Here is a 16,560-nt window from a genome sequence, read left to right as displayed (position 1 = left end):
TACCTCCAAATTAGATGATTGGAGTCAAGAGGAAAAAGAAGAATTGTAAATAAAAAGTTTAAAGGTTAGTTTATTTAAGATAAATCAAGTATAGAAAGGTTATATTAGGTGGGGAAAAAGTAGTTAAAGTTTAAATAAGGAAAAAGCAAGAATGGGGGATCAAAAGGCAGACAGGATGAGCCGAATTGGTGTTTTTTGCTTAAAATTATTTCTGGCACCTGTTCAACTGTACCCTAGCGTAAGTCAGCACCTTCAGGCGAGGAGGGGGGATAATTGAATGATGGGGGGGCGGTGGGATGGTGCATGGGGGAGCAAAACTCCATGTTATAATTGAGCACCACACCACTAACTGTGGCATAGCAGCTCTTTCATCACAAGAATAGCCATTATAAGCCACTCGTGATTGTGATGCTTGTGAAATCCTGTATTGCAGCATGTGATAGCCTAGATCTATGAGATAATTGTTTCATGAGCCTCTTGTTTGAACAGTTCTCCGGAATTGGAGTTTGTGTTTGTGCAAGGGTGGAGATACAAACCCAGTTGTTTATTTAGAGATGTTTGACCAGTATTGTGTTAAATCACCTTTATTGACATTCCGAAGTCCATTTTTTATATATATATTTTTGTGTGTATCTATATACAGACGAACTTTACTATAACGAACCCCCTTTGAGACCGACAGGGGTTGTTCACTATGGTAGGGTTTGGCGATTTGTTGCATCAGAAAAATAAAGAAATGACCAATTTGAATTGAACATCATTTTATTATGTTTTTAAAAAAAATATACAGTACACACTGCTTCACATTATTTGTGCCTTTCTCAATGTGTGCTGTTTCTATCTTTTTAACCAGTCCAAAAAAGAAGGACTTGCATTTATATGGCGCCTTTCACGATCGCAGGACGTCACAAAGCGCTTTACAGCCAGTGAAGTACTTTTTTGTAGCGTATTCACTGTTGTAATGTAGGAAACGCGGCAGCCAATTTGCGCACAGCGAGGTCCCACAAACAGCAATGAGATAATGACCAGATCATCTGTTTTTTTTAAATGATGTTGGGTGAGGGGTAAATATTGGCCAGGTCACCAGAGAGAACTCCCCTGATCATCTTCGAATAGAAATAAAAATAATAATGAACAAAGGGATCCTCGGTTCCAGGTAATGACTGTGTGACGTTTCACACAGTTGCGATTGCCTTTCTGAACTCATCCACTGAAGGGATAACTGGTTGTGAGCTTTCCATGTCCTCCTCACCAGAAGTTTCCTCATCCTCTCCCTGACTCAATGTCACTGATTCAGTAATGTCCTCATCGCTCATAGTTGCTCGTGTAGGGACTTGTTTTTCTTCAGATTCAATTTCCTGTAATTTTGTTTCTGAAATTCCCAGTGTATCACATTCCTCTCTAACAGACGCATCTCCTCCTTTTGATCACCATTTTCTGCAGACCATCCAGCATGTTTAAAGCAGTTTACAAAACATGTTTCTGACACCCACTCCCATACTTTGCGTGTGAAGTGCAAGGCTTGCAGAATGTCCACCTTGATTTTTTATACTGCTGTCCATGGACTCTATCATCTCCCTCAGTAGGAACTTTCTGTCTCAACCACAACAACTTGTATTTATATAGCACCTTTAACGCAGTAAAATGTCCCAAGGTGCTTCACAGAAGTGTTATCAAACAAAATTTGACACATAAGAACATAAGAAATAGGAGCAGGAGTAGGCCATACTGCCCCTCGAGCCTGCTCCGCCATTCAATAAGATCATGGCTGATCTTCTACTTCAACTCCACTTTCCTGCCCTATCCCCATATCCATTGATTCCCTTAGAGTCCAAAAATCTATCGATCTCAGCCTTGAATATATTCAACAACTGAGCATCCACAGCCCTCTGGGGTAGAGAATTCCGAAGGTTCACAACCCTCCTGAGAGAAGAAGTTTTTCCTCATCTCGGTCCTAAATGGCCGACCCCTTATCTTGAGACTGTGACCCCTAGTTCTACACTCTCCAGCCAGGGGAAACAGCCTCAGCATCTACCCTGTCAAGCCTTCTAAGAATTTTATACATTTCAATGAGATCACCTCTCATTCTTTTAAACTTCAGAGAATATAGGCCCATTCTACTCAATCTCTCCTCATAGGACAACCCTCTCATCCCAGGAATCAATCTAGTGAACCTTTGTTGCACCGCCGCTAAGGCAAGTATATCCTTCCTTAGGTAAGGAGACCAAAACTGTATACAATACTCCAGGCATGGTCTCACCAGAGCCCTAAATAATTGCAGCAAGATCTTCTTACTCTTATACTCCAATCCCCTTGCAATAAAGGCTAACATACCATTTGCCTTCCTAATTGCTTGCTGTACCTGCATGTTAACTTTCTGTGATTCATGCACAAGGGCACCCAAATCCCTTTGACTACCAACATTTCTTAGTCTCTCACCTTTAAAAAAAATTCCACTTTTCTATTCTTCCTACCAAAGTGGATTGTTTCACAGTTCCCCACATTATACTCCATCTGCCCCCTTCTCGCCCACTCACTTAAGCTGTCTATATCCCATTGCAGCCTCTTTGTGTCCTCCTCACAGCTTACTTTCCCACCTGGCTTTGTATCGTCAGCAAACTTGGATACATTACACTCGGTCCCCTCATCTGTGTCATTGATATATATTGTAAACAGCTGAAGCCCAAGCACCGATCCTTGTGGCACCCCATTAGTTACAACCCGTCAACCCGAAAATGACCCGTTTATTCCTACTCTCTGTTTTCTGTCTGTTAACCAATCCCCAATCCCATGACACCAAGCCACATAAGGAGATATTAGGACAGGTGACCAAAAGCTTGGTCAGAGAGGTAGGTTTTAAGCAGCGTCTTAAAGGGGGAGAGGGAGGTAGAGAGGCGGAGGGGTTTAGGGAGGGAATTCCAGAGCTTAGGGCCTAGGCAGCTGAAGGCACAACCGCCAATGGTGGAGCGATTAAAATCGGGATGTGCAAGAGGCCAGAATTGGAGGAGCGCAGAAATCTCGGAGGATTGTAGGGCTGGAGGAGGTTACAGAGATAGGGAGGGGTTTGTAAACGAGGATGAGAATTTTAAAATCGAGACATTGCCAGACCGGGAGCCAATGTAGGTCAGCGAGCACAGGGGTGATGGGTGAACGGGACTAGGTGCGAGTTAGGATATGGGCTGCAGAGTTTATGGAGGGCGGAAGATGGGAGGCCGGCCAGGAGAGCATTGGAATAGTCAAGTCTAGAGGTTACAAAGACATGGATGGAGGGTTTCAGCAGCAGATGAGCTGAGGCAGGGGAGGAAATGGACAATGTTACGGTGGTGGAAGTAGGCGGCGTTGGCGATGGAGCGGATATGGGGTCGGAAGCTCGTCTCTGGGTCAAATCGTACACCAAAGTTGCGAACAGTCTGGTTCAGCCTCACAGTGGCCAGAGTGTGTGCTGATCAGGATTTGAAGCACTGAATAACACCCCGGTCCATGGGCTGTACAACATTTGGTGCATTAGTGGGGGAAAAGTGCACAGTGACTGCTTTCACATCTTTGACCTTCGGATGTGCAGGTGCATTGTCGACAAACAGCATCACTTTACGGCGATGAGACTACATTTTTCTGTTCAGCAATCTGATCCATTCAGTCCCGATATCTCAGGTCACCCAGGCTTTTTTTGTTGTTCCTGTGCATTAACGGCAGTGTCTTCACATCTTTAAAACACCTGGGATTCGCTGCGTTACCAATTTTTTTTAAAAAAGGGGGGCAGAAGATCAGTTCCATCCATGTTTCCTCTTTGCTTTGGTTGGTGCCAGCACAGGCATTACCAGCATTGGCCAGAATTTTATTGGGAAATAGCTGATTAAAAGAAGAAGTCCAATTTTGCTGATGTTCTAAATGTCTCTTGGACTGTAGTTCTGTATAAGAGATGGAAAAGCATCAGTCAGCCATGCATTAGTCACCTCCGTGCTAACCCCATCCCTTTTGCCAACGACTGCCTTAAATTTTAAATCATGCGGCTTCTTGAAGTGATTCAGCCATCCATTTGAACAGGCACGATTTTTGCCCTTTGTGTGTAACACATTGCCTGACACTGGAACGTTACTCTCTCTGGCTGTTTCCAACCAGCGATAGACTCCTTCATCAAGTCTTCATGAGTCACGATTCGGATTTCTTTTCTCTGGATCGGTGTTTCATCTTCGATGAGAGCAGATTGACTCTAAAGGCCCACACGGTTGCAACAATGCTGTTTGCTAAGCCAATTTGATGTTTTGTTTTCAGAGACAAAACGGATCGCTTACTCGCCATCTTCACGTACGTTGCCTGTTTCCTCCCCACGCCCGTTGCCTTGTTTCAGTTTGCGTGCGGGCTGCCTTATCAGGCAGCGAACGCATACGTCTTGCGGGATTCGCGCTACAATAGGTTATCTTTTATCTTTCGATTAGCCTCAGCTTGAATTCCATCATTGCGTCCGGGTGGTTCCTGCTTAAGTGTTTGTTGTAGTAGGGCTGATTTCCATTGAAAAAATCGGGCTGTGCCATTGGGATCGTTAAATCTGGACGTTCGTTATAATCATGGTTCGTTATAGTGAAGTGAGCCTGCATTTATTTCTATTAGCGTCACTGATACAAACTAACACTAGTCTTTGTGTGATATACAACTTTAAATCTCCATGTTGATATGGATCATGCTGATGGTGATCATTCCTGGTGGTGATCATTGGTTTATCAGGGCTTACATACAATGTTATCAGACCCTGCCTAATGGTGACTGATAATTCAAAGGTTCATTAAACCCTCCAAGGTTGAATTGAAATGAACGTTCAGTGCACCACTGTGCTCAATATGCATGGCAACAAATTACTTTCTGATCCAAATTAAAGGGCAGGATTTTGTCTGAGATTCTAATTGCACTCATCCATGGTTTTATTCATTTAAAATCAGATCAGGTGTAAATGGGGAAATGTGGAATTTAATTATTTTTCCTGTTTTGCTGCACATTTGTGGAAAAGCCATGTTTACTGTCACCCTCATTATACACTGGTACAGGCGTGATGGGGCGAATGATGACTTCCTGTAATTTTTATGATTCGAAGTGCGACCCTTAAGAACCAAATATTTAGCATAACTACAGTGAATGATTTATTTAATCTCCTGTGTCCTCTGTGGTGGGAGATCAGTTAAGAATTAAACATGAAAGTCAGGAGCCAAGGTCCAACAGCAAATTACATAGAATTATACAGCACAGAAACAGGCCATTCGGCCCAACAGGTCAAATACCTCCTTATCGTAGAAAGGTTACAGCACGGAAGGAGGCCATTCGACCCATCGAGTCTTTGCCGGCTCAATGCAAGAGCAATCCAGCTAGTCCCACTCCCCCGCTCTATCCCCGTAGCCCTGCAAATTTTTTCCTTTCAAGTATTTGTCCAGTTCCCCTTTGAAAGCCACGATTGAATCTGCCTCCACCACCCCCTCGGGCAGTGCATTCCAGATCCTAACTGCTCGCTGTTTAAAAAAGTTTTTCCTCATGTCACCTTTGGTTCTTTTGCCAATCACCTTAAATCTGTGTCCTCTGGTTCTTGACCCTTCTGCCAATGGGAACAGTTTCTCTCTAACTATTCTGTCTAGACCCTTCATGATTTTAAATACCTCTATTAAATCTCCTCCTTCTCTGTTCCAAGGAGAACAACCCCAGCATCTCCAGTCTATCCACATAACTAAAGTCCCTCATCCCTGGAATCATTCTAGTAAATCTTTTCTGCACCCTCTCTAAGGCCTTCACATGTTTCCTAAAGTGCGGTGCCCAGAACTGGACACAATACTCCAGTTGTGGCCGAACCAGTGTTTTATAAAGGTTCATCATGACTTCCTTGCTTTTGTACTCTATGCCTCTATTTATAAAGCCCAGGATCCCGTATGCTTTTTGAACCACTTTCTCAACCTGCCCTGAAACTTTTAACGATTTGTGCACATATACCCCCAGATCTCTCTGTTCCTGTACCTCTTTTAGAATTATGCCCTCTAATTTATATTGCCTGTCCTCGTTCTTCCTACCGAAATGTATCACTTCGCATTTTTCTGCGTTAAATTTCATCTGCCACCTGTCCACCCATGCCACCAGCCTGTCTATATCCTCTTGAAGTCTATCACTATTCTCCTCACTGTTCACTACGTTGCCAAGTTTTGTGTCATCTGCAAATTTGGAAATTGTGCCCTGTGCACCCAAGTCCAAGTCATTAATATATATCAAGAAAAGCAGTGGTTCTAGTACCGACCCCTGGGGAACACCACTGTACACCTCCCTCCAGTCCGAAAAGCAACCATTCACTACTACTGTCTGCTCCCTGTTACTTAGCCTGTTTTGTACCCATGCTGCTACTGCCCCCTTTATTCCATGGGCTTCAATCTTGATGAGCAGCCTATTATGCGGCACTTTATCAAACGCCTTTTGAAAGTCCGTATGCATCACATCAGCCGCATTGCCCTCATCGACCCTCTCTGTCACCTCATCAAAAAACTCTTATCAAGTTAGTTAAACTTATGTGTCAAATTTTGTTTGATAACGCTCCTGTGAAGCACTTTGGGATGTTTTACTAAGTTAAAGGCGCTATATAAATGCAAGTTGTTGTTCATTGCCCTATTTTCAGGAGTCGAATTTAGGGTGGCAAGTGCAGTACCAGTTTTCTGCCACTAGATATCTCTGCATTTTGTAAAATGCTGTTAGCATTTGTAGTAAGAATATATATACCACAAATAGCTTCTTTCAGCAAAAGTATTGATTCTCCGCAAAAATGTTTTTCTAACATTACGTACGGTTAGATTCAGTTAGGCAGGATTCTGTTACAAGCAAACTCCTTACAAGCATGCTTTTATCAATGGAAACGGGCAACTGCGAGGTGATTGTACAGAGGTAGATAACACAAAAAAACTGGAAAAGGTGAATCTGTAATATTACTTCAAATTAAATTGGACAAGGGGGCACACGTTCAAACTAATAACGGGCACATTTGGGGCTGATGTTGAGAGATTCTTTTTCACGCAAAGTGTGATCAGCGTATGGAATAGACTTCCAGAAAGAGTAATCGAGGCGAAGACCCTGGAATCTTTTCAGAAACAATTGGTTGCTGAACAGGGGGACTTTTGGATCTCTCCAGATTGATGAATTAAGATGGGCCAAATGACCTTCATCCATAATTATCTTGTGAACGTACGTTTTCTCTGCTAATGTCACCATCACTTTTAGAGAGGAGTGTGCTTTATCTGTTCTAATGGAGGGCCTTGTGCCCATCTTCAATTATCAGATTAGTCTAGAGTGTCCACATTTGGGTTTTACGCAGGTAGTGTAGCAAAACCCCTGGCACAGGAATCGGAAGACAAGTACAGTACAAATTGCAAGGGAAGCATTCTGCAATTTTGTTCACCAAGGAAAGGAGCTAAGATACAAATAACAAAAGAAACTGGGCAGTGAGACTGTGACCTGCAAAAATTGGGATGGTGGATCATAGGAGATGCCATCTTTAAGCAGTTAATGGAGGTTCCTCTGTAATATACAAGCATTGGTTACAGGCACCGATCAGAGAGATAAATTGTGAATACTGGAAATGTGAATTAAATGCAGACATCAGCTAGTGCCTGAAAAGAGAAAGGATAGGTTAACGTTGGGTATCGAGCCTTCCTCAATTCGGAGTAAGGATCCCACCCAAACCTTAACCTGTATTTCTGTTCCAGATGCTTGATTGACTGGAGGGGTGGGGGGGGGGGCAGATTTCCAATGTAGCAAAATTGTAAATATTTGAATACAGAAAGCATTTAGCATTGCACTACAAATTACAAATGTGGGACATCTCCAACCCCTCCCACACTGCATCCCACTGTGTTTTTCGGGTAATTTATTTTGCAGTTTTTTGTATTCAACTTGATTCAAATGTACCATCCGATGTGGATAAAGCAATAGTTTATGGTTTTATTTTTGATGGCATCTAAAAGTAATGTCAGTTGCTGACTCAGAAGCATGATTAACTGCAGTAGATATAACTCTTCTGATATTCTTGAGGTGAGCAGTGAGGCCGTTGAAAGGGGTGTCACTTTTGTCAGATCAAATTGATTGCAATGTGGTTTTGATTTCTCCCTTTTTAAAGTGTTGTGTCTGATGCCTCACAAGTGGGGACTTTGATATTGATCACAGTTGATGCTCCCAGGATATAGGTGTTTGTTTATTGTTTTTCAATTCTATTGTTTATAGCGCTCTTTGTCAAAGCTTCCATCGCAGGAGCTGGATAAAGTAACAATGAACATGGGCTTAGTTCGCCAGGTCAGTTACAAAATGGCACCTTGCATCTGAGCTTTACCACAATATCCTGTCTGCTGCATTGCATGTACTTCTGTAGGTAATGTGAGGTTTGCTATTAAAATGTTGCAAAAAGACAGAACCTTCAAGATCCCGAATGCTTAATCTCTTGATGACTCTTTTACATTTATGATGCTAGAATGGTGTTATCCAATATGTTAGCCACTAGCCACATGTGGCTAATTGGGAATCGAGATGTGGCTAACTGCATTTCTCATTAAATAAAAAATGAGTAATAGACACCATCTTTAAGCATGTGATCTCAATACTCCTATTTGCACGTGCATGCATGTGTACTTTAATCTTTTTGTCCGTTTGTTTGGTAAAATGGTAAGACGAAAAGCAGAATGTGTGAGTGTTTTTTTGATCGTTGTGTGTGTTTTACTTCCTTGGTTTCTGTTTATTGGTTACCTGCTAAAATGGTGTGTAACGGGCGAAAACACTGGACTTCAGCACCATGGAAACACCAGCAACATTGGACGGAGAGGGGGAGCTGTCATCGTGGGTAGCTTGACCAATCGGAATAACCACTCCAGGCCAGCAGAAGAAAGCAAACCCAACCAATAACTGGCAGCTCAAACAGGGCACATCATGGCAGTGGGCAAGGAGCATCCAACCGTGCTGTGGATGGAGAGCAGGGGGGCCGGGCCTGGATGGAGAGTGGGGGCGGGAATGGATGGAGAGCAGGGGTTCGGGGCGGGTCTGGTCTGGTGAATTTCGTTGTGAGAGTCAACAGTCTCAGCAATCACTCTGATGAAGTCGAAGTGCCACTCGCAACTGCGGGACAAAAAACTAGAAGCTGCACTAAGATGTGCCGTGTTTGATAAATTCATGCCAGAATTCCAAACTTTGATGAAAGAGAAAGAGTGCAAAGTTTCTCACTGAATGTGGTAAATGTTTGTTAAGTAAATGTACACGTCAAGTACATTTATCTGTATTGTGTGTAAGGAATTTTCTGCTAATATAAATGCATGTGGCTAAAACAGTGTCGCCGTAGCCATACCTGTGGCTAGCCAGAGATTTTTATTGGACAGTGCTGTGCTAGAAAGCACATTTAGAGGACTTAGTGTTAGTCCAAATATTCCTTTACATTAGGACTGCAACATTGCAGATTAAGTGGTTAATTTTGTGCTAATCAAGGTGAGGGATGCTGGGGCTGAGAAATGGAATGTTCGTTTATTAAGTTTCTACATCAATCAGGTGCAAGACTCTTCAAATGGATTGCGGAAGTGTCCTGTCAGTGTTTCTTAATTCCGAGTCTCAGGACTTCCTTCTAATGAACCACTTAGAAAACAAGTGAGAGCACAGAAAAAAATAGCGGGCCATGGAAATTTAAAAGTAACACCAGGAGGGGTTCTTGGAAAATCAGCAGTTGAGGCAAGTGGGCCTTGCAAAAACAGTGGGACCAATAGGACTGAGAAAACAATATCAAAGGGACTTAGTAAAAAGTGCCAGAGTGGGACTTGAAGAAAAGCACAGTGGGAACAGATTTAGGAAAAACAGCTGGGCCAGCAGGGTTTAAAAGCAAAAGGAGCAGGACTTTACGAAGATCCCCCACACTGACAGCAGGAAACGCTGTTCCCAACTCCTAGACGGGAATATGGTCAGAAGCCAGCTGAGGCCAAAGAGAGGGTTTCAAAAGCTTAAAAACTGTGGGGAACCAGACTTCCCAAAAAGAAAGCAGGGAATATATGACTTCTAAAGAAAAACGCCAGCATCCGAAGCGAGACTACTGGGGCATATTGGAGCAGCAAACTGGGAAGCAATGACTCTGGGATGGGGACCATACCTATTGAGAGCTGCTGGCGGACTGGGGCCCTCTGACCTGCAGCGGAGCTAGAAGTTGTGGTTGGGAGGACCAAGGCTAGTCAGATGATGTAGGAAGTAATGAGGGGTTAATATAATCAGTAGAACAGCATCCATAGCTAGCTTGGAGATGAGGATGAGGATTGAATCACAGCTCAGTATAATAAATAGGAAAATTGAAGGGTGGCAGAAAAGCATCATAGGAAAAGTATTACACATGTGCATACTTCCTGTAAGTGTAACACTTACTTCCTATCAGACTTTTAATATATTACCATTGGTCTTGGTGTTGCACGCAGTAAGTCAGAGCATATGGTGTGTTCCTTAATTGCCCTGTTGTCTTCATGTTTCTGCTTTTCTCTCCTCTCTCCTCTCCCCTCCTCCTCCTCTCCTCTCCCTAGCCCTTATTTGTTTCTCTAAACTCTTCTGCTTCTCTCTTTCTTCCTTTCTGGTAGGAGATGGGAGGCATGGTGTGGTTTGGCCAAGCACTGCAAGTAGTATTTTCCACCCTCTAGCCCTCTCCATTGCTCTTCTCCCCTCTCCTCAACCTTACCTGCTGCACTGCCCCTTTGCTTCGCCTCCCCTGCCTACCCAAGTATCTCCTTTCACCATTCCATCCCCTATCGACCTCAATCCCCTAACCTTGCCTCTCCATCCAATACCCATGTGCAGCCCTATTCCCCTTGGGAACATAGGAACAGGTGTAGGCCATTCAGTTCACCAAGCTTATTCTGCCATTCAGTCAGATTATGGCTGATCTATACCTCAACTCCATTTACCCGCCTTTGTTCCATGTCTCTTGATACCCTTACCTAACAAAAAAAACTATTGATCTCGGTCTTGAAAATTTCAATTGACCCAGCATCATAGCTTTTTGGGAGAGAGAGTGAGAGATTTCTACTACCCTTTGTCTGATTTCACTCCTAAATGGCCTAGCTCTAATTTTAAGATTGTGCCCCCTTGTTCTGGATTCCCCCACCAGAGGAAATAATTTCACTGTATCTACCCCATCGAATCCCTTTATCATTTTAAACACCTCAACCTTCTATACTCAAGGGAATACAATCCAAATTTATGCAACGGGTCCTGATAATTTAACCCTTTTAGCCCTGGCATAATTCTGGTGAATCTGCGCTGTACCCCCTCCATGGCCATTATAATCCTTCCTGAGTTGCAGTGCCCAAAACTGAACACAGTTAACCCAAGCTAGGCAGGTTGACCAGGACTTGGACCGTAAGATAATGAGGGCAGGAGACATAAGCCCAAGCTGAGGCCTCCAGAGTCAGAGAGGGAATGAGGTTAAATGGCATGGGCCTGGAGGGGGAGGAAGAGTGTGGTCCAATGGCAGGTGAGCATCCTCGAATAAATGTAATAAAATATGCAGATTGTGGCCCTTCCTGGTCCATGTGGCTCAGCACCATGTCTTAAGGTGCGTGTGATATTATTTTAATTTCTCGACTGTGTAGTTTGATTTCAGGTCTTTAACAATAAAGTTGTTTTTCTGTTGAATTCCACTGTTAGCAGCTGAACCTCAGGCCATTTACACCATTGAAGCTGCAGTGCCCCAGAGTTCCTGCATTATTAATTTTTGTCACATATTGGGTGATGTTAAAGACCTTGGAGGTGAAAGTGTGCAAATGCTGCAAAATAAAAATAAAAAGAGAAAGTACTGGTAATACATAGTAGGTCCATCAGCATTTGAAAAAATAAGTCAGATTAGCATTTCAGGTCTGATGAAGGGTCTCTAACTGAGCTTTAACCTATGTTGTGTGTTTCTTGCATTTTCTGTATGTCCTCCTGAAGTGAGGGACAGAAACCAGAGAGTAGTGGTGAACTGTTGTTTTTCAGACTGGATGGAAGTATAGAGTGGTGTCCCCCAGAGGTCAGTGTTGGGACCACTGCTCTTTTTGGTATATATTAATGACCTGGACTTGGGTATGGAGGGCATAACTTCAGGAGGACATACAGAAAATGCAAGAAACACACAACATAGCTACAATCCTCCTCACTGTTTACTACATTTCTGAGTTTTGTGTCATCTGCAAACTTTGAAATTATGCCCTCCATACCCAAGTCCAGGCCATTAATATATACCAAAAAGAGCAGTGGTCCCAACACTGACCTCTGGGGGACACCACTCTATACTTCCATCCAGTCTGAAAAACAACAGTTCACCACCACTCTCTGGTTTCTGTCCCTTAGCCAATTTTGTATCCATGCTGCCACTGCCACTTTAATCCCATGGACTTCAATTTTGCTAACTAGCCTATTATGTGATACTTTATCAAACGCCTTTTAAAAGTCTGTATACACAATATCAGTCGCACTGCTTCCTCAACCCTCTCCGTTACTTCATCAAAGAACTCAATCAAGTTTGTCAGACACGATTTATGTTTAACAAATCAGTGCTGGCTATCGTTTATTAACCTGTAAATGGAACATGTTCCATTTCAGCCGCCAAGTCGCAACAAGAAGTGTGGAAGACTGCAGGAGGACATAGGCTAGCATGGTAGATGGGCAGATGCAGTTCAAAGTGGAGAAATGTGAAGTAAAAACATTTTCATCTGCCTGCTTGCCGTTTCGTAAAGCGACGTTATCGCCAGCACAGGTTGCTCATGCTTCTGCCACCTGTTCCCCATCTGCCCTTCCCTTTCCGACAAATCTCACCAAAACTCTCTACTGGAGACATAATGCAGTGTGGTTGGAAATAAAGACAAGTCTGGTTCATTGAGCATATCTGTGCAGAAGGCAGAACCAAAAGCTGCAAACAACTGCTTTGATCTCCCAGCTGTACAACGATTTCCAAGATATTCATCTGCTACAATAACAACCTTACACCGTAATTCAAACTAGTTTCAGTTTCTGCTGTATTTATAATGAATTCAAAGTTTTCCAGTGTATCATTATTATAGACTGAAACTTTAATTAATTGCAGCTTATTTTTTTGTATTAATTGCTCTAGTGGCAAAATGTTACCAAACCTTCAGGATATCTGTGTTTTTAGCACCCATTCAATGGCATATGGCCTCAGCCTTGCTGAAGTAACTTTGATGTTGAGGAGTTATTCTTGTTTCTCCTTCCTACGCTGCATTCTGGGTAAGATGGCACTACAGTGACCAGCTTGCCCATTGTATTTCAGGTGTATAACTTTCCACAAGAGTTTGATTTTAAAATTCTGGGGGAATAAAGTATGTGCAATTGTGTTTATAAGGACACATAAAGAAAATGCAAAACTAATGGAGGTTTTGGGGCTTCCCTGATAGTTCCCTAGTTAAAACAATGAGTAGCTGTACAATTCAGACTAGGAAAGTTTTAGGTTCAATCCCCATTCTGTGCTGTGCTGTGTTAGTTGAAGCAGTGGTGGGGCAGTATAATTTGCCTCAGCTATTAGAGAGGGGAAAATCAGCTCTTGGTTGCAAACCAGTCATCCTTGTTGGTAATGAGTGTGGACATTGGGTGAGGACAGGGTTGGGCTCTGCTGTGTTGTCCCCCACAATTGAACATCCTGCTGACACTCTGGCCAGAAATTCATTGACCAACGTAAAATGGGCACCTAAGCATCCAATATGGCGGGCGGTGTGTGCGCACGCATTCTGCGCCAGAAGTGCGCCGCCTGCCATATTGGTAAAGGATCCAGTATAGTGATCCAGAGGCCATGCCTGAAACAGGCCTTTGCATAAGCATATATAACGCCCGTTTGAGGCCCCTTCCTGAACTTGTGGTTTGCGACTGGTTCTGAAAATTTTTGTTGGTTTTTGTTTGAGGGTTAAAATCACCACCGAACCATGATAATTAATTGCAGTTTATTTTCTTGTATTAATTGCCCTCATGGCTGTATGTTGCCAAACCTTCAGGATAGCCGGGGTTTTTGTTTTACCAAACTTCTTGTGGTTCCCTGATGGCTGAGTTGGAAAGTTGCACTTTCCAGTGTCAAACTGAGTCATACAGAACAGAAGGGCCTTAGGGTGGATCCGCAGTCTGTGCTGGCTAAGCTAGTGTGGTAGTTGGGATGCTATTTGGCCTCAGCACCCAGGGCTAGGGAAGGGCAAAAAAAAAAATCAGCCATGGTTTCCACTCCTGATCACCACCCAGTAACCCCTCTCGGAAAGTTTGTGTGTGAGTCAGTGAGTGTGCATGAGCGTACACGAGTGTGTGTGCAGGTGTGAGTGTGACATCAAATGAGGGCAATGCTGGAGTTGAATACCCCATAGGTTTACAAGAGACTATTGGCCAGCTGAACATGGTACTGGAGGGCCATGAGGGGAGCGCTTATCAGAAGACAGTAATTTGAAAGTGGGGGGGGGGTGTTAATTTAACTTGGCAAAGAAAGTTCTGGTTTTTTGCAGTGCTTTCTGCATGTGGTGGAGTACAATCCAGTTGTATAAATATTGCATCACACCAGAAGTTATAAATACCTTTCATATTAGAAACCAGTATACCCTTTCTTTTTTTGCTGAAGAAATTACTGGGCCCCTGACATCAAGTCATTTTTAGAGACCTCTGCTGTCTTTTCAACTAATAACCCTTATCATTTTACGTCCTTTTTTAAAAAAAAACTCATTTGATTGATGACAGTTGACGTCGGGCAGCTAACTAGGAAACAGTGGCCTTTTCTTCATCTTTCCTTCTCCCATACGGTAGATCACTGTTGCCCAGCATGTTTGTCATGTTTCTCCCTGAAGAATAAAGGGGGTGGCTCGCTTTCAACTTGCTGCCAATAATAAGGTCTCCAGCGCAATTTGTGTGAAATCTGCAAGATGTAGAATTTGAAGATACGAGCTGCCCGCTGACAGTTCTATCATTTCACATCTTTCTTTCATGATGAATTTAGTTTGTTACAACCCATGGTTTCAGCCAGATTTACTGATGCATTTGTTTCACATCCAGAGGTTGAAAGCTGCTGTGTACTTACTGTTTATATAGACTAGTTTTTCTTCTTGAGGTGTTGCTACAAAATTAAAAAATAAATCTTTCTTCCTGTAACTGTCTCTGCTTATCTCTAAATCTTTCTACCTTCCTCTCCCATACCTCCCCTTCCCCTCCCTCTCTCTTTGCACAGTCTCACATTTATTCTCACTTTCTCTATTCGTATAAGGCTCTCCTCTTTGTTCTCTCTCTCTCTCTCTCTCTCTCTGTCTGTCTCTCATACACCTTCCTTATCTCTTTCTTTCTCTCTGTATGTGTCTCTTTCTCTTTTTTTTTGCCCCCTCAGGGAGCCCCGGGACTAAAACCAGAGCTCGGACTCTGATAGTCGCAGAAATTATCTAATTTGCCCCTTGGTGCAAATTGGGGGTGGTGGGGGGGGGAAGGGACAGAAACTGGATCTGGGAGGAAGTGGGAGCCTCACGGCTGTTCTCCCAACCCAGTAGACCAGACTGACTGACATGAGCAGTGCAGTACTGAAAGAGTGCTACACTGCTGGAGGTGTTATCTTTTGGAGAGGTATTACTTCGCGGCTTCTTCATCTTGATTAGCTGGGCATAAACAGCCCCGTGGCACTATTCGAAGAAAAAGGAGAGTTCTCCAGGTGTCCTGACCAACATTCTTCCCTGAACCAAAATGACCAAAAACAAATTAGCCGGTCATTCGTTCATTTATTGTTTGAGACCTTTTGTGTGCAAATTGGCTGCTATACAACAACAGTGACTACAGATTGGCTGTGAAGCACTTTGAGATGCCCAGAGGTTATGAAAGATGCTTATATAAATGCAAGTTTTATTTACATTAGACACTATCCCTGCCCAAATAACGCTTTCTGATGCACTTTTTAATATAAGATGCATTTAAGTTGCCGCACAAGTGCAAAGTGATTTTGGCTGAAATGTGGCATCGTGTATCTGGAGTCATATCCTGATCTGACTCTGGAATGCATTAAAAACCAAGGAATGTAAAAATTAGCCCCTCACCCGAGGAGGCCACGTTATTCCACTTGAGTTTGACTAGTGGACTATAATTCCAGCGCAGTATGAAGCCGTGCTTAAAAAGTGCTCGGGCGATCCTTTGGGCCTCATGAGCACTTCAGAAACTTACTGCAAGAGACTCTCTTAATGCTTTGATACTTCCATCAGCAACGTCAAAACATTCAGAATTTATGGCCGGTCAGGCTGGACTAAAAAAAACAAAAATGTTTATGGCTCCATCACAAACCCCTTTGAGACCTGTGGACCAGAATAAAAATATAATATGATAGTTTTAATATAGTTCAAAACCAGGATGAATTGACACATATTCTTTGATTCTTGGATTTTTGAAATCCTTTGTACCACTCATCTTCAGAAGTGTTCAGAGAACACTTTTTTTTGCAGTTCTTGTATTGGAAGAAGGGGCTGTATTATTAAAGGCTGAAAGAGTCTTTTGGTACTCAAGGGTCCAATGGAGAATCATTATAAAAAAAAAACCTTTTATAATGTGCTTTCT

General features: G+C 43.0%; 1 protein-coding gene across 7 annotated transcripts in view; it reads left to right on the top strand.

The window, feature by feature from the left end:
- Positions 1-16,560, top strand: part of LOC137299850 (phosphatidylinositol 5-phosphate 4-kinase type-2 beta) — a 78,011-nt gene that overhangs the window by 29,604 nt on the left and 31,847 nt on the right. For 4 of the 7 annotated variants that reach the window (XM_067968782.1, XM_067968781.1, XM_067968786.1 and 1 more), the window contains exon 4: positions 8,233-8,301. The exons of the other annotated variants lie outside the window; for them this stretch is intronic. In XM_067968782.1, coding sequence (XP_067824883.1) covers positions 8,233-8,301 — 69 coding nt within the window. The remainder of the gene's footprint in view (positions 1-8,232; positions 8,302-16,560) is intronic. 7 annotated transcript variants of the gene reach the window in all.

The sequence above is a fragment of the Heptranchias perlo genome, chromosome 30 (assembly GCF_035084215.1).
Source record: "Heptranchias perlo isolate sHepPer1 chromosome 30, sHepPer1.hap1, whole genome shotgun sequence".
Lineage (NCBI taxonomy): Eukaryota > Metazoa > Chordata > Chondrichthyes > Hexanchiformes > Hexanchidae > Heptranchias > Heptranchias perlo.
Note: the sequence above shows the minus strand (reverse complement) of the source record. Positions and strands in the feature narration are given on the sequence as shown.